The sequence below is a fragment of the Macaca fascicularis genome, chromosome X (assembly GCF_037993035.2).
Source record: "Macaca fascicularis isolate 582-1 chromosome X, T2T-MFA8v1.1".
Lineage (NCBI taxonomy): Eukaryota > Metazoa > Chordata > Mammalia > Primates > Cercopithecidae > Macaca > Macaca fascicularis.
Window position 1 is genome coordinate 160,399,692 of NC_088395.1, and position 22,348 is coordinate 160,422,039.

General features: G+C 54.1%; 2 protein-coding genes across 45 annotated transcripts; one reads left to right on the forward strand and one right to left on the reverse strand.

Annotated features, from left to right (window-relative positions):
- Positions 1-574: 574 nt before the first annotated feature.
- DNASE1L1 (deoxyribonuclease 1 like 1) lies at positions 575-11,156 on the reverse strand. Of its 5 annotated transcripts, none has more exons than XM_065537783.1 (10): positions 10,858-11,156; positions 8,734-8,839; positions 8,355-8,439; positions 4,420-4,641; positions 3,983-4,071; positions 3,816-3,902; positions 2,348-2,448; positions 2,093-2,205; positions 1,766-2,014; positions 575-1,665 (listed from the first exon to the last, which is right to left on the reverse strand). In XM_065537783.1, the coding sequence occupies exons 4-10, from the start codon at positions 4,552-4,554 to the stop codon at positions 1,531-1,533; spliced, it is 909 nt and encodes a 302-aa protein (XP_065393855.1). In that variant the 5' UTR covers positions 4,555-4,641; positions 8,355-8,439; positions 8,734-8,839; positions 10,858-11,156; the 3' UTR covers positions 575-1,530. The 5 variants fall into 5 exon arrangements, with proteins under 5 accessions (XP_065393855.1, XP_065393856.1, XP_005595034.1 ...); XM_065537784.1 differs by having other exon boundaries at positions 8,734-8,842; XM_005594977.4 differs by lacking the exons at positions 8,734-8,839; positions 10,858-11,156 and having other exon boundaries at positions 4,420-4,513; positions 8,355-8,496.
- A 56-nt stretch (positions 11,157-11,212) lies between these two features.
- On the forward strand, positions 11,213-21,290 carry TAFAZZIN (tafazzin, phospholipid-lysophospholipid transacylase). Of its 40 annotated transcripts, XM_005594980.5 has the most exons (12): positions 11,213-11,627; positions 11,761-11,889; positions 12,888-12,933; positions 13,163-13,248; positions 13,727-13,729; positions 13,778-13,864; positions 19,063-19,143; positions 19,225-19,266; positions 19,551-19,613; positions 19,720-19,772; positions 20,162-20,239; positions 20,379-21,290. In XM_005594980.5, exons 1-12 carry the CDS (start codon positions 11,519-11,521, stop codon positions 20,478-20,480), a joined length of 879 nt encoding a protein of 292 aa, XP_005595037.1. In that variant the 5' UTR covers positions 11,213-11,518; the 3' UTR covers positions 20,481-21,290. The 40 variants fall into 40 exon arrangements, 24 of the variants coding, with proteins under 24 accessions (XP_005595037.1, XP_065393858.1, XP_073885781.1 ...); XR_012430060.1 differs by lacking the exons at positions 13,727-13,729; positions 13,778-13,864 and having other exon boundaries at positions 11,213-11,661; positions 11,761-11,925; positions 12,888-13,039; positions 19,720-19,867; XR_010584091.2 differs by lacking the exons at positions 13,727-13,729; positions 13,778-13,864 and having other exon boundaries at positions 11,213-11,661; positions 11,761-11,925; positions 12,888-13,039.
- Positions 21,291-22,348: the final 1,058 nt, after the last annotated feature.

The following is a 22,348-nucleotide window of genomic DNA, read 5'->3' on the forward strand; positions in this document are numbered from 1 at the left end:
CGGTTGTGTTGCTTATTACAACACATGGGAACCAAGAGGGGCTTGTGGGCTAGAGGCTGACCAGCAGTGCCCCGACCAGCATCAGCATTTATTTAGCAAGGGTAGGTGTGCATCGCATTGGGCGTGGTCTCACCCATCTGGTTTAGCCAGTCCTCCTTGGTGGGAATCATTCTGGGATTTGCACTTTTCCTATCTCTAGCAATCTCCTGAGCCCCATGCACTAACCTCTCTGAGAGCCTGCATTCCCAGGGCCCTCACCACCTGACCAAAGGTCTGGGCTAACCTTTGGTCCTTTGTAACAAAAAGACCTCAGAACAGGCACGTGTGGCATGGTTTGACCTGGGAATCCCAGATGTCTGACCTGAACTATCGCTAGATAGAACAGCCAGCGCTAGCTTTTGGGGGAGTAGCAAAATTGAGAGGCGTGCTAGGTGGGTGGCCTGAGCATCTGTATCCAGGGACAGAACTCCAAAGTCCAAAGTCCCAGAGCTGGAATATGTTGGCCCCAGCCCCCAGCCCCCAGCCTGTGGCTCCCAAGAGGCCTCTGGTCTTTTGTAATCTCAATTTATAGCCATTTGTAAGGTTTTTAATTACCTTTATTTTGCCAAACATACCTGAGAATACCTTTTATTTATTTATTTTTTACCTTGGGGTGATGGTTCCAAACCATAAATGTGATTATAGTTAACACATGGCCTTTCTATCATCCCAGTCAGTGTTTTTCCTGAGCTCTGTTTGGAGAGGAGGATGCAAGGGAGGGGTCTGGCACACTGCTGGCATTTTGCTGTGTCCTGCAGCCCCTTTCCCGGGGCACCTGGGTTCACACAACTTTTTAGTACGTAACTGGTGCAGACTTTCTGTGTGCAGATGTTGGCCTTCACCAGCGTTGGCTGGACTTTACCAGGCATGCAAAAGCCTGTGCCAACACAGACGACAGCACCCAAGTGGTGCGAGCATGACTGCTCAGCAGTTATAACAGGCCTGACTGCATTGTTCACCGGATTACAATGAGCCGAAACATGTCTTGGTGTTTCCTGGTTCCAGAGAAGGAGTTTGATGTAGTGGCTTAACCACCCTCCTTGTAGCTATTGGGGCTTAATGGTTTCCTGGTGATTCTTACCAATCCACAATAAAGATGGCCCATTGGCATATCTGCTGCACAAGTGTCACATCTCACCAATCTGGATTTTTGTTCTCAGTAACTTTCCTTTTTGTCATATAACATCTTGATTCCTCTTTCTGAGCCCTCCCTTCCCCTCCCCCAACCCAGAGCCCACTTTGTCTCCACTCCTGATACTACACTACCTGGCAGGTGGCATGAGTCCAGCCTCGGGGCCCCTGGCTTCCACTCCTAATCTAGGCACAAGCCCAACCAAAGAAGAAGAGCCAAATCAAACAAAAGGCAGGTGGGGGTGGACTGCAGTCACAGGGCAACTGTAGTTGAAGCCCCCCAGCCCCAGGGCTGGATGGACGGGGGAGGCTGGGGTTTAAGTCCCAAAAGGCAGCAGGCCACGGGGGGTGGGGGGGGGGTCAGGCGGCAGGGCACAGTTGAGGGGACAGGAGTGACAGCAGCAACAGAACAGTAAGGCTGAGAGGCTGGACACTGTGCGCCTGGCTCAACTTCAGCTCCACCTCCACGGGGTAGTGGTCACTGATGTTGAGGGCCTGGGAATGGGTGGTGGGGCAGTGTCAGTGCCCGGGGCCGAGGGGCTTCCCTGTGACCCTGCTCCTGCCCTCCCTCCTTGTGCCAGCCCCATCCCTTCACCTCCTCCTCGGTGAGCTGGAAGGTCGTGGGGAAGTCAAAGGCGGCCGCAGTGTGCAGCAGGCTCCGGCAGCGCTCCCCATGCAGCACAATGCGGTCATAGGCACAGTGGGTACTGGCCCGCACTGTGGTATCCTCCCCGTCGGCAATCACCCAGTGGAAGCCTGGCTCAGTTCGCAGCTCCAGCTTGTCCAGGCGCTTTTTGGTCAGTGAAGCGCAGTCAGCATTGAAGTCCCCAAGCAGGATCACATCCTAGAGACACAGCAGCCATCGGGCTGGCCGCTGGGCCACCCTATCCTTGTCCCTCCTGTACAAACTGCCCGGGCCTACCTTGCTCTGCCATTGCTGGGAGACCTCCAGAAACACATCGTAGAGGGCGTTCAGCTCCTTCTCTACGGCCTTAGGAGTGGTGTGCAGCGGGACCAACACCAGGCTGGGAAGGACTGCAAGGCCCAGGGACCGAGGGCTGCCATGCACTCCTGGCCCTTCTCCCCCAGCCCCTCTGGGTGAGGAAGCCCCCAGTGGAGCCAGCAAGAACCCCCCTTCTGCTCCCACATACCAAGCCCACCCTTCTTCCCTCCCTACCATCGCTGGGCAAAGAGAACTGGGCCACAAATGGCTCCCGGGCAAAGACATCATCCTCGTCGTTGTACACATAGGAACTCAGGACCTGTGTTTTGTGTGACCTGGGAGGACCAAGGGATGGGCAGCAGTGGGCCCACATCACCGATTTTGGCTTGCAAGTGCCAAACGGCACTCAGGGAGGGGCCCTCCACTAACAGCGGCAATGTGGGCACAGCCCTCCCAACCTGTCTCTAGAACTTTAAAACATCAGACATAATTCATATGCCATAAAATTCACCTGCTTCAGGTATACAACATGGTTTTTTTGTACATTCATAAGTCTGTGCAACTATTGCTACAATCAATTTTAAAACATTGGTATCCATTACCCCTAATCAAAATATAACATCCATTACCAGTTACTCTCCGTTCTCTCCTCCTGCCAGCCCCTGTAACCATTAATCTGTTCTCTATCTTGTACATTTGCCTATTCTGGATATTTCATATTTTGAGACGGAGTCTCACTCGCCCAGGCTGGAGTGCAGTGGCCGGATCTCAGCTCACTGCAAGCTCCATCTCCCGGGTTTACGCCATTCTCCTGCCTCAGCCTCCCAAGTAGCTGGGACTACAGGTGCCCGCCACCTCACCTGGCTAGTTTTTTGTATTTTTTAGTAGAGACGGGGTTTCACTGGGTTAGCCAGGATGGTCTCGATCTCCTGACCTCGTGATCCACCCGTCTCGGCCTCCCAAAGTGCTGGGATTACAGGCTTGAGCCACCACACCCGGCCTTTCTTTTTATTTTTTTTTTTTGAGACATGGTCTCGCTCTGTTGCCCAGGCTGGAGTGCAGTGGCACAATCATAGCTCACTGCAGCCTTGAACTCCTGGGTTCAAGTGATCCTGCTGCTTCAGCCTCCCAAAGCACTGGCATTACAGGCATGAGCCACTGTATCCTGCCTACCCAGTTATTTTGGAGCAAATACCAGATGTCATATAATTTTATTTACATAGAGAATCAGTTCTCCTTCTCTGCAGCCTCCCTTGCCCTCTGGATCCTGATTCCAAAGGGCTCTCTGCCAGCCTGTCCTCCCAGGGACTCAGAAGATCGGGTCTACCCAAGGCCCATAAGGGGTCCCCACGGAGCCTCTTCCCAGGAGCTGCAGCCCTTGCTGGCCACTTTCATAGAGGGGGTCAGCCACACCCTGAGCCCCAGCAGAAGAGCTCCCACAGGAGAGAGGAGGAGGGACCCCACATCTGTGCTTAGAGAAGGAAGGCCTCTTGCTCTATGGACACTCTGGCGGGGGTCGAGGATGGGAAGAGTCCAGAATAAAAGGTGTTGAGAAGAAAAAGTATGCTAAGCAGGTGAGGCTGTCCCAGGATGGGGGGCCTGTGGCCCCGGGGACTAACGAGCCTACTTCACATTAGGGCCAAGGACTGCGCCCGCCCCCTCCCCGCCCCCTGCCCTGCTGCGCCACCAGCTCTGTGCTCACCGATAGAAGTATACGTATGTCTCCACGTAGGTGCTGCGCCCCAGCTGGGGGCTGCTCAGGGTGCTGTAAGGCCCAGAGGCATCAAATCTGCCAAGAAAAGGGGAGGCAGAGTCAGGGCCTCAAGGCTCTGGGTGCGCCCCTGATTAGACTCACAGAGCCTTGCTCACCGATTGAGTTCTCGAAGCAGGAGGGGGATGGCGCTGCCGGAAGAGTCCACCACCTCTTGCAGCACCATGATGTCACAGCGAGCCAGGATCTGCAGGACACCAGGAAGGCCAGCCTGACTCAGTGCCAGCTGCCCTGAGAGGAGGCAGTGGGCCCAGGGAACTGCACTGTTGTGGCCAAGAGTGTTAAGGCTTGCTGGCTGCAGCCCGCAGAAGCAGTGGGACTGGAAAGGCCCCAGGAGAAGACTCATCCCACCCACACGTCACCTGTTTCACAGAGGAGGAGACTGAGGCCAGCAGCAGGCAAGTGCCTGTGCTGCATCTCCGTGCCACATCTCTTCCTGTCCCCTCTTCTCTAGAACGTACTCCTGGTCAGGCAGGGCTGGGGGCTTTGGGTCATGGTGTTTAGGGGCACAGCTTCCCTGAAGTGATGAACTTACCCGAACTAAGGTGTCCATCACCTGCTCCCTGGCCACCTTGGCCAGTGTCAGCCGCTGGGCGTTGAAGGCGCAGATGCGAAAGGCCTGGGCCCCACTGACCAGGATGAGGAAGAGGAGTGCAGTTGGATAATGCATGACTGCGTGTGGCTGCCGGGGACCCCCCAGGAATCCAGGCTGCCCCAGGGTATGCTCTCACTGGGCTCAGTTCTGGCTCTGGGAGGGCTGAAATATGGAACAGAGAAAGTGGCACTAGCTGCTGCCCAGCACCAGCCTCCCAGACCTGCCAACCCGCAGGTTCCCCGCCCTTCTCCGTGGCCACCTGTTGACTCTGCATGTATGGCTTGACAGCATTCTTTTCACTTAAAAATTGTCTTTGAGGCCGGGCGCGGTGGCTTAAGCCTGTAATCCCAACACTTTGGGAGGCCGAGATGGGTGGATCACGAGGTCAGGAGATCGATCAAGACCATCCTGGCTAACACGGTGAAACCCCGTCTCCACTAAAAAATACAAAAAAACTAGCCGGGCGAGGTGGCGGGTGTCTGTAGTCCCAGCTACTCAGGAAGCTGAGGCAGGAGAATGGCATGAACCTGGGAGGCGGAGCTTGCAGTGAGCCGAGATCATGCTACTGCACTCCGGCCTGAGCGACAGAGCGAGACTCCGTCTCAAAAAAAAAAAAAAATTGTTTTTGAGGTCGGGTGCGGTGGCTCAGGTCTGTAATCCCACCACTTTGGGAGGCCGAAGCGGGCAGATCCCTGAGGTCAGGAGTTCGAGACCACCGTGGCCAACATGGCGAAACTCTGTCTCTACTAAAAATATAAACATTAGCCAGGTGTGGTGGCAGGTGCCTGCAATCCCAGCTACATAGGAGGCTGAGGCAGGAGAATAGCTAGAACCTGGGAAGCGGAGGTTGCAGTGAAGCGAGATCATACCACTGCACTCCAGCCTGGGCGACAGAGTGAGACTCCATCTCAAAAAAAAAAAAAAAAATTGTTTTTGAGACAGAGTCTTGCTCTGTCAAGATGAAGCCAAGATTGCGCCACTGCACTTCAGCCTGGGCAACAATGAGACTCCGTCTCAAAAAAAAAGTGAAATCCTACAGTATTTGTATTTTTGTGACAGGCTCATTTCACTATCCTCAAGGGCCATTCATGTTGGAGCATATGTCAGAATTTCTTTGCTTTTCATGGCTGAATCATATTCCTTTTTTTTTTTTTTTTTTTTTTTTTTTGAGATGGAGTTTCGCTTTTGTTGCCCAGGCTGGAGTGCAATGGCACGATCTCAGCTTACTGCAACCTCCGCCTCCCAGGTTGAAGCGATTCTCCTGCCTCAGGCTCCCAAACAGCTGGGACTACAGGCATGCTCCACCACGCCCAGCTAATTTCGTATTTTTAGTAGAGACGGATTTTCTCCATGTTTGTCAGGCTGGTCTCGAACTCCTGATCTCAGGTAAGCTGCCCACCTTGGCCTCCCAAAGTGCTGGGATTACAGGTGTGAGCGGCCGTGCCCTGCTGGTTTTTTTTTTTTTTTTTTTTTTTAGAGAGAGAGACAAGGTCTCACTATGTTGCCCAGGCTGGTCTTGAACTCCTATGCTCAAGCAATTCTCCTGCCTCAGCCTCCTAAAGTGCAGGGATTGCAGAAATGAGCCCTGGTGCCCCAGCCTCATGCATCTCTTGACCTCGTGATCTGCCCGCCTTGGCCTCCCAAAGTACTGGGATTACAGGTGTGAGCCACAGCGCCCAGCCCCTGCTTTCAGTTCTTTTGGGTATATACCCAGAAGTGGAATTGCTGGATCATATGGTAGTTCTATTTTTAATTTTCTGAGGAACTGTCACATTGGTCTCCATGGTGACTGCACCATTTTACATTCTCACCAACAGTGCACAAGCGGTCAAGCTTATTCTTTTATTGTTTATTTATTGGAGACAAGGTCTTGCTCTGTCACCCAGACTGGAGTGCAATGGTGCCATCACGGCTCACTGCAGCCTCCTGAATTCTATGTTTCCCAGGCTGGTCTCAAACTCCTGGGCTCAAGTGATCTTCCTATCTCAGCCTCTCAAAGTGCTGGGATTTTTTTTTTTTTTTGAGACAGAGTCTCACTCTGTCGCCCACACTGGAGAGCAGTGGCGTGATCTTGGCTCACTGCAACCTCTGCCTCCCGGGTTCAAGCAACTCCTTGCCTCAGCCTCCTGAGTAGCTGAGATTACAGGCGCCTGCCACCATGCCCAGCTAATTTTTGTATTTTTTAGTAGAGACGGAGTTTCACCATCTTGGCCAGGATGGTCTGGAACTCTTGACCTCAGGTGATCAGCTGGCCTTGGCCTCCCAAAGTGCTGGGATTACAGGTGTGAGCCACCGCGCCCAGCCAGTGCTGGGATATTACAGGCCTGAGCCACTGCGCCTGGCCTAGTCTATTTTTTTTTTTTTGAGATGGAGTCTGTCACCAGGCTGGAGTGCAGTGGCGTGATCTCGGCTCACTGCAACCTCCGCTTCCCAGGTTCAAGCAATTCTCCTGCCTCAGCCTCCTGAGTAGTTGGGATTACAGGCGTGAGCCACAGTGCCCGGCCCACTTTCTTTTTTTTTTTTTTTTTTTTAGATAGTCTCATTCCGTTGCTCAGGCTGGAGGGCAGTGATGTGATCTCAGCTCACTGCAACCTCCACCTTTCAGGCTCAAGTGATGCTCTCACCTCAGCCTTCCGAGTAGCTGGGACTACAGGTACATGCTGCCACACCAAGCTAATTTTTTTTTTCTTTTTTTGAGATGCAGTCTCACTCTATCTCCCACGCTGGAGTTCAGTGGCTCAATCTCAGCTCACTGCAACCTCTGTCTCCTAGGTTCAAGTGATTCTCCTGCCTCAGCCTCCCGAGTGGCTAGGATTATAGGCGCATGCCACCACACCCGGCTAATTTTTGTACTTTTAGTAGAGACAGGTTTCGCCATGTTGGCCAGGCTGGTCTCGAACTCCTGACCTCAAGTGATCCTCCCACCTCAGCCTCCCAAAGTGCTGGAATTACAGGTGCGAGCCACCACACCCGGCCACCAAGCTAATTTTAAAAATTTGTTTGGAGAGATGAGGTTTCACCATGCTGTTCCAAGAAACCCCAGTGCTTTTCACCTCCATTAGTAACTACAGGAACATCTTCGTTCATCTCTGTCTCCCCACTTGTGAGATGTTCTCTTTAAGATAAACTCCTGGCAGTGAATTGCTGGGTACAAGGGCGTGTGTATTTAAAAAGATCTCAGATATGGCCAAATCATCCCCGTTGCAACCTGTGATGGGGACTCTTTCACATGCCTCTGCCACCACTGGGGAGCCCTTTGTGTTTATCTCACCAGCTGGAGCCCCCCCCCCCCCGACCAGTTTATCTTTGTCTCACACTCACCTGACCTTGCAGGGCTCAGCCCCTTGCTCCAAGCCCTGTCCATGTGGCTTTTGCATCCCGAGGCATGAGTTCCTCTGCTTTGTCTGTCTGCTTTTCTCCGTCAACCTGTCACCTTCCCTTTGGGCTCACTTCCTGCCTCTCTGAGGCTCTGCCTGTCTCTGTCTCACTTTCCCTCTCGTCTCTGGTTTCCCTTCTCTGTCTCTCTGTTGTGGTGTCTCTCTCCTGGCTGGGTTTGATGTCTGTTTCTCCCTGACCACCTGCTCTGTCACTCACGCTAGTTTGAGTTCCCTGCCCTGGTGCCTATTCTGGGATATACGTGGGCATGTGGGCAGCCCTGGGCTGGCACAGGCAGCCTTAGAGGCTCTGGCGTCAGGGACCCCCATGAGGGCTACCAGTAAGAACCAGAGAGAGCGACTGTTCCTGGCTTCAGCCCCAAACCCTGGCAGTCAACATCAGCCTTGGTTGGAGCCCTAGGCTTCCCTCTCCCTCCCAAGCCCTCTCCAGGCAGAAGGCAACTTTCTCCCTTATTCCGTCTCCCCAGGGGGCTCCCATACCTGCTCAGACCAGCTTGTCACCAAGTCTGCCTCATCCTTAAGTGGATCGCGATACCCCAGAAGAGCAGCTCCTGCCTGAATAGGGCTAGCAGGGGAAAAAAAGAGGAAGAGGCCGGGTTCCTGAGCCACCCAGCCAGGAAGGACCTGACCGGGCCGGACGCCCCACCCTTGCCGACAGGCAGGCCCGCCCCATCTCCGCCCCGCCGCTGACAAGGAGGGCGAGCACGAGGCCTGGGAACTGCTGACCTGCCCGCCCACCTTCCCACCCAGACCCCGCCTTCCCGGGCCAGCAGGATGTGACAGACCTGTGAGTCACTCAAGCCTGGCAGGCCAGCTGTCTCTGTGGCTGAGCAGCAGCAGTCCCTTAATGAGCACTTACCTGTGCCAAGGGCCCGAGGCAAGGAGGAGCTGGTGCCTGAGTGAGACCCCGAGCTTCGCTTGCCGGGCCGGTCGCTCAGCCCCTGGTCCGGGTCCCCAGTCAGCAGCTGCTGGGAAAGGCGCAGGAGCTGGAAGTCATGCCCAATGCCGCGAGACTGGGCACCCCAAGGGCATAAGTCTTCTGTCCCTGTTCTCGGGTTCTGAGTCCCAGTGTGGCTGCACACTTCTGAGTTAGAGGTGTTTGATGCAAACACCTCTCCAGTGCTCTGGAGACCCAAAGTGAGGGACAGTCCGCACATGATCTGGCCACAGTTGTGAAGTCAAGGGAGGACTGAAGATCTGCCCCAGAGAGAAGGAGACCCAGGGAGCTACCAGTCCAACGTCCTGGGGGTCCTGCAGTGATGCTGTTGGGACAACTGAGGTGCTCGGACAGAGTCTGAGCAGGCGGTGGGGCTGAATCCACTCGGCTTCTCATGGGATGGTTGCAGCTAATGGATTTAACGTGGTGATAGAAGGCTGGACAAATTTTAAAAAATCAATAAATTGGCGGGGCGCGGTGGCTCAAGCCTGTAATCCCAGCACTTTGGGAGGCCGAGACGGGTGGATCACGAGGTCAGGAGATCGAGACCATCTTGGCTAATACAGTGAAACCCCGTCTCTACTAAAAAATACAAAAAACTAGCCAGGCGAGGTGGCGGGTGCCTGTAGTCCCAGCTACTAGGGTGGCTGAGGCAGGAGAATGGCGTGAACCCGGGAGGCGGAGCTTGCAGTGAGCTGAGATCCGGCCACTGCCCTCCAGCCTGGGTGACAGAGCGAGACTCCGTCTCAAAAAAAAAAAAAAAAAAAAAAATCAATAAATTATGGGCTGGCATGGTGGCTCATGCCTGTAATCCCAGCACTTTGGGAGGCCGAGGCGGGTGGATCACGAGGTCAGGCGTTCGAGACCACGTTCAAGACCAGCCTGGCCAACATAATGAAACCCGTCTCTACTAAAAATACAAAAAAGTAGCTGGGCGTGGTGGTGGGCCCCTGTAATCCCAGCTACTCGGGAGGCTGAGGCAGGGGAATCGCTTGAACCTGGAAGGTGGAGGTTGCAGTGAGCTGAAGTCACACCACTGCACTCGCACTCCAGCCCAGGCGACAGTGTGAGACTCCATCTCAAACTAAAACAAAAACAAAAACCAATAAATTATGGTTTAAAAATAAAAAACAGGCCGGGTGGGGTGACTCACGCTTGTAATCCCAGCACTTTGGGAGGCCGAGGTGGGCCGATCACCTGAGGCCGGGAGTTTGAAACCAGCCTGACCAACATGAAGAAACCTAGTCTCTACTAAAAGTACAAAAATTAGCCAGGTGTGGTGGCGGGTGCCTGCAATCCCAGCTACTCGGGAGGCTGAGACAGAAGAATTGCTTGAACATGGGAGGTAGAGGTTGCAGTGAGCTGAGATCTCGCCACTGCACTCCAGCCTGGGCAACAGAGCAAGACTCTGTCTCAAAAATAAAAATAAATAAAAATAAAAATAAAAACCTGCCAGGCGCAGTGGCCCATGCCTGTAATCCTAGCACTTTGGGAGGCTGAGGTGGGCGGATTGCCTGAGCTCAGGAGTTCGAGACAAAATGGTGAAACTCCATCTCTACTAAAATACAACAACAAAAAAAAATTAGCTGGGTGTGGCGGCCTGCGCCTGTAGTCCCAGCTACTCAGGAGGCTGAGGCAGAAGAATAGCTCGAACCCGGGAGGTGGAGGTTGCAGTGAGTTGAGATCGTGCCACTTCACTCCAGTCTGGCGACAGAGTGAGACTCCTTCTCAAAAAATATATAATAATAATAATAATAATAATAAATAAAAATAAAAATAAAAAACTGGCTGCTTAATGCATAGGGGGATTTCTTTCTGGGTCATGAATATGTTTCAGAACTAGAGGTAGTAGCACACATCGTAAATGTATCAGACGGTATAAAATACTGTTTCTTGTATTATATATAATACACAATATGTGTTTGCATATATTGCTGTATATATATATTCTGCCATACAGTAGATTATATATTGCTACATATACATAGTATCATGTAGTACTGTAACTATATAAAATTGTATATGTGGCCGGGTGGGGTGGCTCACGGCTGTAATCCCAACACTTTGGGAGGCCGAGGCGGGTGGATCAGAGTGTGATGGCGGCGCCTGTGGTCCCAGCTACTCGGGAGGCTAAGGCAGGAGAATCGCTTGAGTCTGGGAGGTCGAGGCTGCAGTGAGCCGTGATTGCACCACTGCACTCCGGTCTGGGTCTGGCTGGACCTGTGTCAAACAAAAAACAGAAACACTAGAGAGACAAAAGGCGAGGGAAGGCGGCTGCCGGAAAGCTGGAGCCCGGCGGGGTTGAGGCTACTTCCAGCCGCCCCGGGGCTGGCCTCGCTGCCGTCAAGCGGCCCGGGCGCGCTTTGCGACAGTCGGTGGGGCCTGGCACCGGCGCAGGTTCGCTTTCCGGCGGTTGCGGGGGGCCGGGGCGCCAGCGCCCGCCTTCCCGTTCCCTCCGGTTGCGCGGCGCGCCCACGGCCTGTGACCCCGGCGGCCGCTCCTCAGTGACAAGAGAGCGGGGCCGGGCGCGGCTCCGGCCTGACCTGCGAAGGGACCTCGGTCCAGTCCCCTGTTGCGCCGCGCCTCCCGTCCGTCCGTGCGCGGGCCAGTCAGGGGCCAGTGTCTCGAGCGGTCGAGGTCGCAGACCTAGAGGCGCCCCACAGGCCGGCCCGGGACGCGGGGAGCGCCGGCCGCGGGCCAGGTGGGGATGCCCCTGCACGTGAAGTGGCCGTTCCCCGCGGTGCCGCCGCTCACCTGGACCCTGGCCAGCAGCGTCGTCATGGGCTTGGTGGGCACCTACAGCTGCTTCTGGACCAGTGAGTGGACCCAGGCCGAGGCAGGCCCACCTGGGTACCTATGCCCGGCCGGAGATGGGACTTAGGGTGGGGGACGCCGCGGCCCCGACCTGGTGGGCGAGCCCTGAGCGCCTGACCTCTCCTTTCCCGCCAGAGTATATGAACCACCTGACCGTGCACAACAAGGAGGTGCTGTACGAGCTCATCGAGAACCGAGGCCCGGCCACGCCCCTCATCACCGTGTCCAATCACCAGTCCTGCATGGACGACCCTCATCTCTGGGGTACCCGGGCCAGTGTGCTGGGCAGGGGGAGGAAAGGCGAGGATTCGCGACGGCCCCAGCCTTGTCAGAACAAACCCCTTCTCGCTGCCTTTTCATGGAGCCCTGGCACTCTGGTTTCTGGGTGTTCTGCCCCAGGGCTGAGACTGATTTGTGACTCCTGCAGCATCCCCTGAGGGAGCATGATTTGGAGAGGGCCTTGGGCATGGAGCAGGACCAAGGAACGGCCACAGGGCAGGTCTTACAGCTCCTTTAACGTCAGTCCTGGAGAACCCTCTGTTCTCTAAACCATCCAGGGCCCCACAGTCTTGGGAAAAAATTGGGGGTTGAACATAGGATATCCTGTGAGGAAGTTCTGGGCCAGGGACTGGAAGCCCAGTGTCCTGGCTCCAGGTTTGCTCCTGGCTGGGCGGGTACCCTTCAGCCCTATTTGGGAGCCTGGTTGCCACACCTAGAGGTTCCTGCTCTGCTGACTTCACAGGAAGTTACTTGGCTCTGGTAACCAGATGGCTGGGTGGAGGGATGCCCAGGGCTTCCACTTCTGAACAGAAGGGTTAGACTGTCCTAGAGCTCGTGGGGAACCACCTGGCCGCACTGGAGCCCTTCAGAGCTCATCCTGGCTGCTGGGTGGAGAAAGGCCTATAGATGTCACAGGTGGATCCTGGGAGGCCAGGAAGGAGGTCTTTGAGCCATCCACTAGCCTAGACTGGGCTGGTGGCAGTGACAGTACAGGGAGAAGTATAGAAGAATGGGCATTGTCCAAGTATGTTGGGGAGGTAGGCAGTCCAGGTGCAGTGATTAGTAAGATGTGGAGGGTGGGGGAGAGGCAGGAGCCAGGGAGAACTGAACAGTCTCACCTATGGGTCTGAAAGATGCCACTTAGGGCTGTAGGGAAATGGTAGTGCTGCTGTCCTTGTCCCTCATTCCCTGAAATGGGGTGAAGGAAGGGCACTCCCTGGGGATATGGGAAGTTGGGGCATGAAGTCTTTCCTCTCCTCTAGGGATCCTGAAACTCCGCCACATCTGGAACCTGAAGTTGATGCGTTGGTGAGGAGGAATGGGCCCCTCGAAGTGGGCCGGGCCGGCCCCACCTGCCTCTGCCCAGATTTGCCCTCCTCCTGCTCTGCCCAGGAGGTGGCGTCCAGCAGTCCAGGCAGGGCATGGGGTGGGGCCCCACAGGCCCTCCCCTGTGCCTCCCTTCTGCATGCCAATGCTGGGGGCAGGGTTGTCGAGCGGGGTGCAGGGGGCAGGACTAATTGCATCTGTCCCTGCTCAGGACCCCTGCAGCTGCAGACATCTGCTTCACCAAGGAGCTGCACTCTCACTTCTTCAGCTTGGGCAAGTGTGTGCCTGTGTGCCGAGGTGAGCTGCTCCTCCAGCGAGTGCAGGGAGGCACTTCTGGGGCAGGAAAGCTGGTCGCCAGTGTCTCTGTTTTGGAGGGACCTATGGGGGCAGGCAGCCCGGGAGCCAACATGAGGCCCAGCTCCATCACATGCCAGCAGAGGAGGCAGAGGCTGCAGGAGGAGGGATGGCTCCTTGGAGAGCCCTCAACTCTCTGCAACTGCCCAGGGATCGTGTGGACCTGGAACCTTAGCATTAGAATTCAGGGAGGTATTATCCACACCCCCTTATCTCAGACACGTCACTAAGAGACTCACTGAGAACAGCGCATTGTCATTGGTCCATGGTGGCAGTAGCATGTACCTGCAGGCCAGAGGGTTTTGCTTCTAGGAGAACAAACAGGCTTGTGGGGTGAGAACCCCAGGAGATAGGGGCCATTTTGATCCCTATTCAGGGAGGATCACAGAGATTAAGCTGCTGGCCCAAGGTCATGGGGTAGGAGGTGGCAAAGCCAGGATTTGAATCCAGATTGCTCCTCCCTCTGCGGGAGCAGAATTTTTCCAAGCAGAGAATGAGGAGAAAGGTGTTCTAGACACAGGCAGGCACATGCCAGGTGCTGGAGAGAGAAGAGAGAAAGGTAGGCTGGGCACAAGCGGTTCACACTTGTCATCCCAGCACTTTGTAAGGTCGAGGTGGGAGGATCAATCAAGCCCGGGAGTTTGAGACCAGCCTGGGCAACATAGTGAGACCCTGTCTCTTTAAAAATAAACATATTTTAAACAGAAGAAAGGTAGAAAATATAAGTTGTATGTAGAATATGAAGGTTCTAGAATAATCCTATTAAGAATTTTGGATTCTAGCTGGCTGCATTGGTGCATGCCTGCAGTCCCAGCTCCTCAGGAGGCTGAGGTGGAAAATCACTTGAGCCCTTGATTTTTTTTTTTTTTTTTTCCTTGAGACAAGGTCTGTCTCTATGGTCCAGGCTGGAGTGCAGTGGCATGATGATGGCTCACTGCAGCTTCTGTCTCCTGGGTTCAAGTGATCCTCTCACCTCAGCCTCCTGAGCAGCTGAGACTAAGGAGTGTGCCCAGCTAATTCTTTGTTTTTTTGTAGAGTTGGGGTCTTACTACATTGTCAGGGCTGGTCTTGAACTCCTAGACTCAAGTGATCCTTCCACCTCAGCTTCTCAAAGTGCTGGGATTATAGACATGAACCATTGTGCCCAACTGAGGCCAGCCTGGACAATATAGTGAGACCCCAGGTATGGATGGATGGATAGATCCATAGACAGACAGACCAACCGACTGACCCGACCTGGGCAATATAGTGAGACCCCAGGTATGTATGTATGTATGTATAGATAGATAGATAGACTGACCTGGGCAATATAGTGAGACCCCAGGTATGTATGTATGTGTAGATAGATAGACTGACCTGGGCAATATAGTGAGACCCCAGGTATGTACGTATGTATGTATGTATAGATAGATAGATAGCCAGCCAGCCAGGCGGGGTGGCTCACGCCTGTAATCCCAGTGCTTTGGGAGGCTGAGAAGGGTGGATCACTTGAGGTCAGGAGTTTGAGACCAGCCTAACGTGGTGAAACCCCATCTCTACTAAAAATACAAAAATTAGGCTGGGCGCGGTGGCTCAAGCCTGTAATCCCAGCACTTTGGGAGGCTGAGACGGGCGGATCACGAGGTCAGGAGATCGAGACCATCCTGGCTAACACGGTGAAACCCCGTCTCTACTAAAAAATACAAAAAAAACTAGCCGGGTGAGGTGGCGGGTGCCTGTGGTCCCAGCTACTGGGGAGGCTGAGGCAGGAGAATGGCGTAAACCCAGGAGGCGGAGCTTGCAGTGAGCTGAGATCCGGCCACTGCACTCCAGCCCAGGCAACAGAGCGAGACTGTCTCAAAAAAAAAAAAAAAAAAAACTTTAAAAATACAAAAATTAGCTGGGCATGGTGGCACATGCCTGTAATATCAGCTACTCAGGAGGCTGGGGTGGGAGAATCGCTTGAACCCAGGAGGCGGAGGTTGCAGTGAGCTGAGATCATACCATTGCACTCCAGCCTGGGCCAGAGAGTGAGACCTGGTCTCAAAAAAAAAAAAAAATATTTTTGTACTTGGCTGTGCTCTCTCATCCAGGTGGTGACATGCTTGTGTCTGTGGTTAAGAGATAGCATTTGCTGGGCACGGTGGCTCACGCCTGTAATCCCAGCACTTTACAAGGCTGAGGCAGGTGGTTCATCTGAGGTCAGGAGTTCGAGATCAGATTGACCAACATGGTGAAACCCCGTCTCTACTAAAAATATAAAAATTAGCTGGGCATGGTGACAAATGCCCGTAATCACAGCTACTCAGGAGGCTGAAGCAGGAGAATCATTTGAACTCAGGAGGCGGAGGTTGCAGTGAGCCAAGATCGTGCCACTGCACTCCAGCCTGGGTAACAGAGCAAGACTCTGTCTCAAAAAAATAAAAAAAAAAAGAGAGCGATAGCATCCTAGTTTGCAATGTGGCTGCAGCAGGGCTAGGTGGACGTGAGGAGCCCAGTTCAGGGCTGTCACAGTAGCTCCAGCAGCAGATAATTGTGGCTGGGCCTCCAAGGGTCACGGTGGAGAAGGTGGAGAATCGGAGAAGGGGACTTCTTTGGGATGTACTCTGGACTTGTTGATAAATTAAGTGTAGGGTGGGGTGAGGAAGATAACTCAAAGATAACACTAGGTGTTGGAGCTGAGTCAGGGGAGACGGGTGCAAAGGGAAAGCAGTGCAGGGGCTGGGAGGGGAGAGGGTGAGTCCTGTTTTGCTTGTGCTGCATCTGAGGAGCCCCTCACCTGGAGAGCAGTCCCAGAGGCAGTGGGGTGTGCAGTTCTGGAGCTTAGAAGAATGATCAGGGGGCCAGGCGTGGTGGCTCATGCATGTAATCCTAACACTCTGGGAGGCCGAGGTGGGCCGATCACGAGGTCAGGAGATCAAGACCATCCTGGCTAACACAGTGATACCTCGTCTCTACTAAAAATACAAAAAATTAGCCAGGCGCGGTGGCGGGCACCTGTAGTCCCACCTGCTCGGGAGGCTGAGGCAGGAGAATGGTGTGAGCCCGGGAGGTGGAGCTTGCAGTGAGCCGAGATTGCGCCACTGCACTCCAGCTTGGGCGACAGAGCGAGACTCCGTTTCAAAAAAAAAAACAAAAAAAAAATCAGGAATAAAGATACTGGGAATTCAACCACAAAGTCATGAATGCAGAGTGAGAGTCTGCAGGGCAGAGGCCCAGGATGGCACAGAGGGAGAGAGAAGCCACCAAGATGGCAGGGAGCCATGGCCAGAGAGAAGAGCAAACCAGGCGCCTGTGGCACATGGAAGCAGCAGGTGATTCTGGAGAAGCGTTTCCATGGAGTGACGGCTGCCAGAGCCAGATTATTGTGGCCTGAGGGCTGGTGGTGCTGCAGTTGGGGGGGAATGGAGACCGCAGGGGCAGCAACTCCTCCCAGAGGTTCAGTTGGGAGGAAAAAGAGACAGAAGGAAGAGTAACCAAAGGATATTAGAGGTCAAGGAGGGGTTTATTATTTCTAGCTGGTCAAAGTAGAATGTGGTAAAACCCCATAAAGTAACAACAAATAACAAAGAGGGGCTTTTAATGGAAAGCTGCAGTGCCCGCTCCTCACCTCCCTAGCCCCACTCCTCAGAAGCAGCCCCTGGAGCGGTTTCTCTTTCTGCTGCTTTTGGAGGCTACTTCTCTCTGTAAAGGAACTTCTGTCTCTGTTAAGAAACAAGCAGAGGCCACAATGTCTTGGCAAATGACCGTGGCGTCGTTTATCCCAACCTGCTCTGAGAGATGAGAACTCTACTCATTCACCCCCTGCCCCTGCCTCTCAGTTCCTTCAGCAAAGAACTAATAATATGTCATTAAGGCAAAGGCAGTATTTAGCACACTTGGCTTCTGTGTTCCAAAAAATTCCCTTTTTCTCCAAGCGTAGACTTTTTTTTTTTTTTTTTTTTGAGACGGAGTCTCGCTCTGTCGCCCAGGCTGGAGTGCAGTGGCCAGATCTCAGCTCACTGCAAGCTCTGCCTCCCGGGTTTACGCCATTCTCCTGCCTCAGCCTCCCGAGTAGCTGGGACTACAGGTGCCCGCCACCTCACCCGGCTAGTTTTTTTTGTATTTTTTAGTAGAGACGGGGTTTCACCGGTTTAGCCAGGATGGTCTCGATCTCCTGACCTCGTGATCCGCCCATCTCGGCCTCCCAAAGTGCTGGGATTACAGGCTTGAGCCACCGTGCCCGGCCAAGCGTAGACTTTAATATGGTATTTAAGTATCGAAGTGATTTGACACAAGTGACACAAATAAGTAGTAGTAGCATTTGCAAAAGCTACAAATGATGAAGTCTTGCTCCAAAAGCATATTATTATTTTTTTTTAAATTCCAGTTTCAAGCTCAATGGATAGGTTGCATCAGTGGGTTTTAGTAGAGAAGGGGCCAGTACCTATGAAGACTCCCCCCTACTGTTACACATGCTGTGTCCCAAGTAGGGAAACTGCTGCTTTTCCCATGCCCTGAGAAAACTCCAGTGAGTCGTCACCCTCCCTCTAGCCCGAGTGGGCTGCTGGGTCAGGGCACTGTTTGGGTTGGGTTGAGACTCCTGGATCCCTAACTAGCCCCTTCCAAAGAATCGGCCTTGCAGAGAACAAAGTTCATTGCCAGAGGTATTCCCAATGTCTGTCTCTCCCTCTGTGATAGAACTTCTTTACTCCCTACTTTATAAGATGAGGATATCTGCTATACCCCATTCCTTCAACCTCTCTACCTCCTCTTTCCTGTTTTGTCCGACATGTGGTTACTTTTCCATCACCGAGGTTGATGAGATCCTTACTGTGTACTTACTGTCTCCAAGCGTCCCCAGGCTTCCAGCCAACATGCAGCCAACATTGGCTTCAGAAGGAAGGAGGTTTGCATTTCCTTCTCTTGGGTCCAGTGTCATGGTCTCAGGGTTATCTCCAATGTGGAAAGTTGCTAGACCAGGAGCAGTTCGACTCCACTGTTTGCAGTCTAGCAAGTTTGAGTTTTTCCCAGACTCTTGATGTGTGTTCAAATGAATGTTCTCCCTTTCCCAAGAGGCCTCCCTATAAAGGAGGGTCTAGTTTCCCGGGGCGCCCTGAGAAGAAGGGGCCAGCAGGAGGGAGGAATGGTGGTGGCTGAGGCCTCAGGCAGGTGCCCTCTGAGGAGTGGCTGTGACACGTCGCTGAGACCCCAGCAAAGGGTTGTTGCCCAGAATCTGGGGCCTAAGTGAGGTTGGAAATCACAAATGCACTTGGTTTCTCTAGCAGCTGGCACATGGTAGGATCACCCCAGGAGTGGCACCTTCGAAGAGAAAGGAATACATGAGGCTCTGAGAGCGGTCGGCTGGCAGCCAGGGCCTGGCTGGGGAGGGAAGGCAGGTGGTGTGCCAACCTGGGGATCTTTGAGAGTGTGCAGGGGTATGTGGCTGAGCGGCCCAGCTGGTGAGCCACTGAAGATGGGGGTCATGGTAGATGGAGGAATTGTCAGGTCAAAATCTCAGTAGGAGATGACTTGAGATGATGCTGCCTGGCACTTAGGGGTTTAGAAGATATTAGGAAGGAAGCCCCACCATGTGCCCAAGTGCCACACAGACCCTGGAGACAGTAATTGGAGGGCATCTGTGTGGATGGCACAGTGGGGGATGGGAAGTGCCCAAAGCATGGGCCCCAGGGAGAAGGGCCTGTTTCATTGAGGTTTGGAGAGGGTTGAGGGTAAGCTAACCCATCACCCCACACCCCCGAGAATGGGGACTGATGGGGAGAGGCCTTTTCCTTGCAGGAGATGGCGTCTACCAGAAGGGGATGGACTTCATTTTGGAGAAACTCAACCATGGGGACTGGGTGCATATCTTCCCAGAAGGTCAGCAGGGCTGACTGGGTCGAGCCCCCGCAGTATGAGCGGGATGGGCTCCCAAGCCTCGCCTCTGTGCTCTCTCACCAGGGAAAGTGAACATGAGTTCTGAGTTCCTGCGCTTCAAGTGGGGTAAGGGCTACTGGTCTCTGGCCACAGCCATCGTCCCGGCCCAGAGATGGCCCTGTGGGCCCCTGGCTCCTGCCCCCTCAGGCTGGGTTGTATGGGGGTAATGGGTGTGTTGTAGCGCCAGGAAGGGGACAGGTGCTGAGACTAGGGCTTGCCTCGTGGAGGGCCTTGCCCAGGGGAGCTGAACTGAACTGGAGGATGTCCGGGGTGGTACTGGCCAGAGGCTGGCACAGAAACTTGGCTCAGGGCCCAGCTTATGCTAACATTTCTGCCTCCCCCCCGGGCAGGAATCGGGCGCCTGATTGCTGAGTGTCATCTCAACCCCATCATCCTGCCCCTGTGGCATGTTGGTGAGCCTGGGAACAGGGACAGAGAGATGGTATCTGGGGTGGGGGGCCTGGGACTCAGGCTGCCCTGCTCCACCCCACGTCTGGCCTTCTGTCCACTGTGCTGCAGGAATGAACGACGTCCTTCCTAACAGTCCGCCCTACTTCCCCCGCTTTGGACAGGTGGGTGGGGACTGCTGACCTTCGGCTGCCTGTCTGCCATCTGCCCCATGTCTCCCACTCAGCACTATGGAGGCCAGATACAGGAGGAGCTGAGTGTGAGGCTACAGAAGGGGACTGAGTGGAACATCGACAGGGACTTCCTGGCACTGAGACATTAAAATGAGAGCAGAGGAAGTCAGGCTGGGGCAGGGGTGGGCCGTGGGGTCAGGACAGGACAGGTTATCTACAGCACAGGACCCAGGACCAGGACCTCGTTTTAGAGAGAGAGTGGCCCCTGGGGAATGTGTGGCACAGCAGGGCCAGGGCTTAGCTTCTGGCTCCCGGGTTGCTTGGGCTGGGGCTGTGGGCACTCCTCCTGCTCCTCATCACTCTTGGTGGCCACCCCACAGAAAATCACTGTGCTGATCGGGAAGCCCTTCAGTGCCCTTCCTGTACTCGAGCGGCTCCGGGCAGAGAACAAGTCAGCTGTGAGTTTCCTCCTGGGTCCCCCATAGCTGTCCCTGGACCCCCTGAGGGTGCCTCCACCCTCTCCGTCCCGTCACCCTCCCAGGGCACCTTGGCCAAGCTTCCCGAGGGGTGCAGGCCATCCCTGGTCCTTTCCCTCAGGTGGAGATGCGCAAAGCCCTGACAGACTTCATTCAAGAGGAATTTCAGCGTCTGAAGACTCAGGCAGAGCAGCTCCACAACCACCTCCAGCCTGGGAGATAGGCCCCGCCTGGCCAGCCCCTGACCTTGCCTCCTCTGGGCCCTGAGGGAGCAGGCAGGGCTGAGGCTGGAGGAAGAGGCGGCACCAGGGTCCAGGCCCAACGGGGCTGGCTGTCCTTGCTTGCTGCCTTCTGGATACTTGGCCTGCACAGAGCTGGGGCTGAGGGATGGACTGATGCTTTTAGCTCAAATGTGGTTTTTAGACAGATTTGTTCATAGACCCTCTCAAGTGCCCTCTCCGAGCTGGTAGGCATTCCAGCTCCTCCATGCTTCCTCGGTTAAACAAAGGACCTCAGCTGCTTCTCCCACTTGGCCAAGCAGGGAGGAAGAAGCTTAGGCAGGGCCCTCCTTCCTTCTTGCCTTCAGGTGTTCTCTCCCAGGGGCTGGCGTCAGGAGGAAGCATAGAAGGCAGGTGAGCAAACAGTTGGCTGGGGGCTCACCAGAGCTGTGGAGAGGGGACCCTAAGACCCCTCAGCCTGGCTCCTACCCCCCACCCTTGCCGAACCAGGAGCTGCTCACTACCTCCTCAGGGATGGCCGCTGGCCACGTCTTCCTTCTGCCTGAGCTTCCCCCCTGCCACAGGCCCTTTCCTCAGGCAAGGTCTGGCCTCAGGTGGGAAGAGCAGCCCTTGGCCAGAAGTCAAGCCCAGCCACGTGGAGCCTAGAGCGAGGGCCTGAGGTCTGGCTGCTTGCACCTATGCTGGGGCCACCGACTTCTCCATCCTTTCTGCTTCTCAATATCACTTGAGTCCTGGGGCCTGAGTTTTCATGTTTTTAAAACAGAACCATAAAGCATATGTGTTGGCTTGTTGTATAATGCCTCTGGCCTCTCTGTAGGGGTGGAAATAGGAAGTGACTGCTGGACAGAAAAGCTGGACCCTTAGTGCTCTGGGCACATGGAGCACACTTGAGCAGATGGGCATTGACCTCTTCCACACCAGTCACTTAAGGGTTCAGTTATTGTCTGAAATCCCTGAAACAACGTTGCAGAAATAGGGATTAATCTCCTCATTTTGCCAAGGAGGTGGAGTGAGGCTAATGAACTTGCTTCAAAACCCAAAGCTAGCCAGGTAGATTGGGGCCACACTTCAGAGAGCCCCAAGTGTGGAGAATCAGTCGGATCCTACCTGGGCTGCATCATAGGTGGGAGAGGAGCTCTGAAGAGCCCGGCGAGTAGCCAGCCATGAGCAGTGCATGCTGCGATCAGGAGGTGGGATTGGGGTTGCCCAGATGGAGCTGGGGGTCCTGGGTGGGAGCAAAGGCAAATCCAGGGTGTTGGTGCAGACACAGTATTAAAAATACTATAACAGAAACATGGAAAGAAAGAAAAGATAGAACCACCAAAGATGAGCCAGCAATAAGAGAAGATTCAGACAACCAGGTCTTTCAGCAGTGTTGGTGCCTAATTATTTCAAAGTAAAAGTTTTTTTTTTTTCTTTTTTTTTTTGAGATGGAGTCTCCCTTGGTTGTCCAGGCTGGAGTCCAGTGGTGCGATCTCAGCTCACTGCAAGCTCAGCCTCCAGGGTTCACGCCATTCTCCTGCCTCAGACTCTCGAGTAGCTGGGCCTATAGGCGCCCGCCACCACACCTGGCTAATTTTTTTGCATTTTTAGTAGAGACGGGGTTTCACCATGTTAGCCAGGATGGTCTCGATATCCTGACCTCGTGATCCACCTGCCTTGGCCTCCCAAAGTGCTGGGATTACAGGTGTGAGCCACCACGCCCGGCCAAAATAAAAGGTTTTTTTAAAAAAATGACTAAAAAGGGAAAAAAATTGCCTGGGAAAAAACAAACACTTGTAATTAAATATAGATAAAAGCAGCTGGGCACCATGGCTCACGCCTGTAATTCCAACACTTTAGGAAGCCAAGG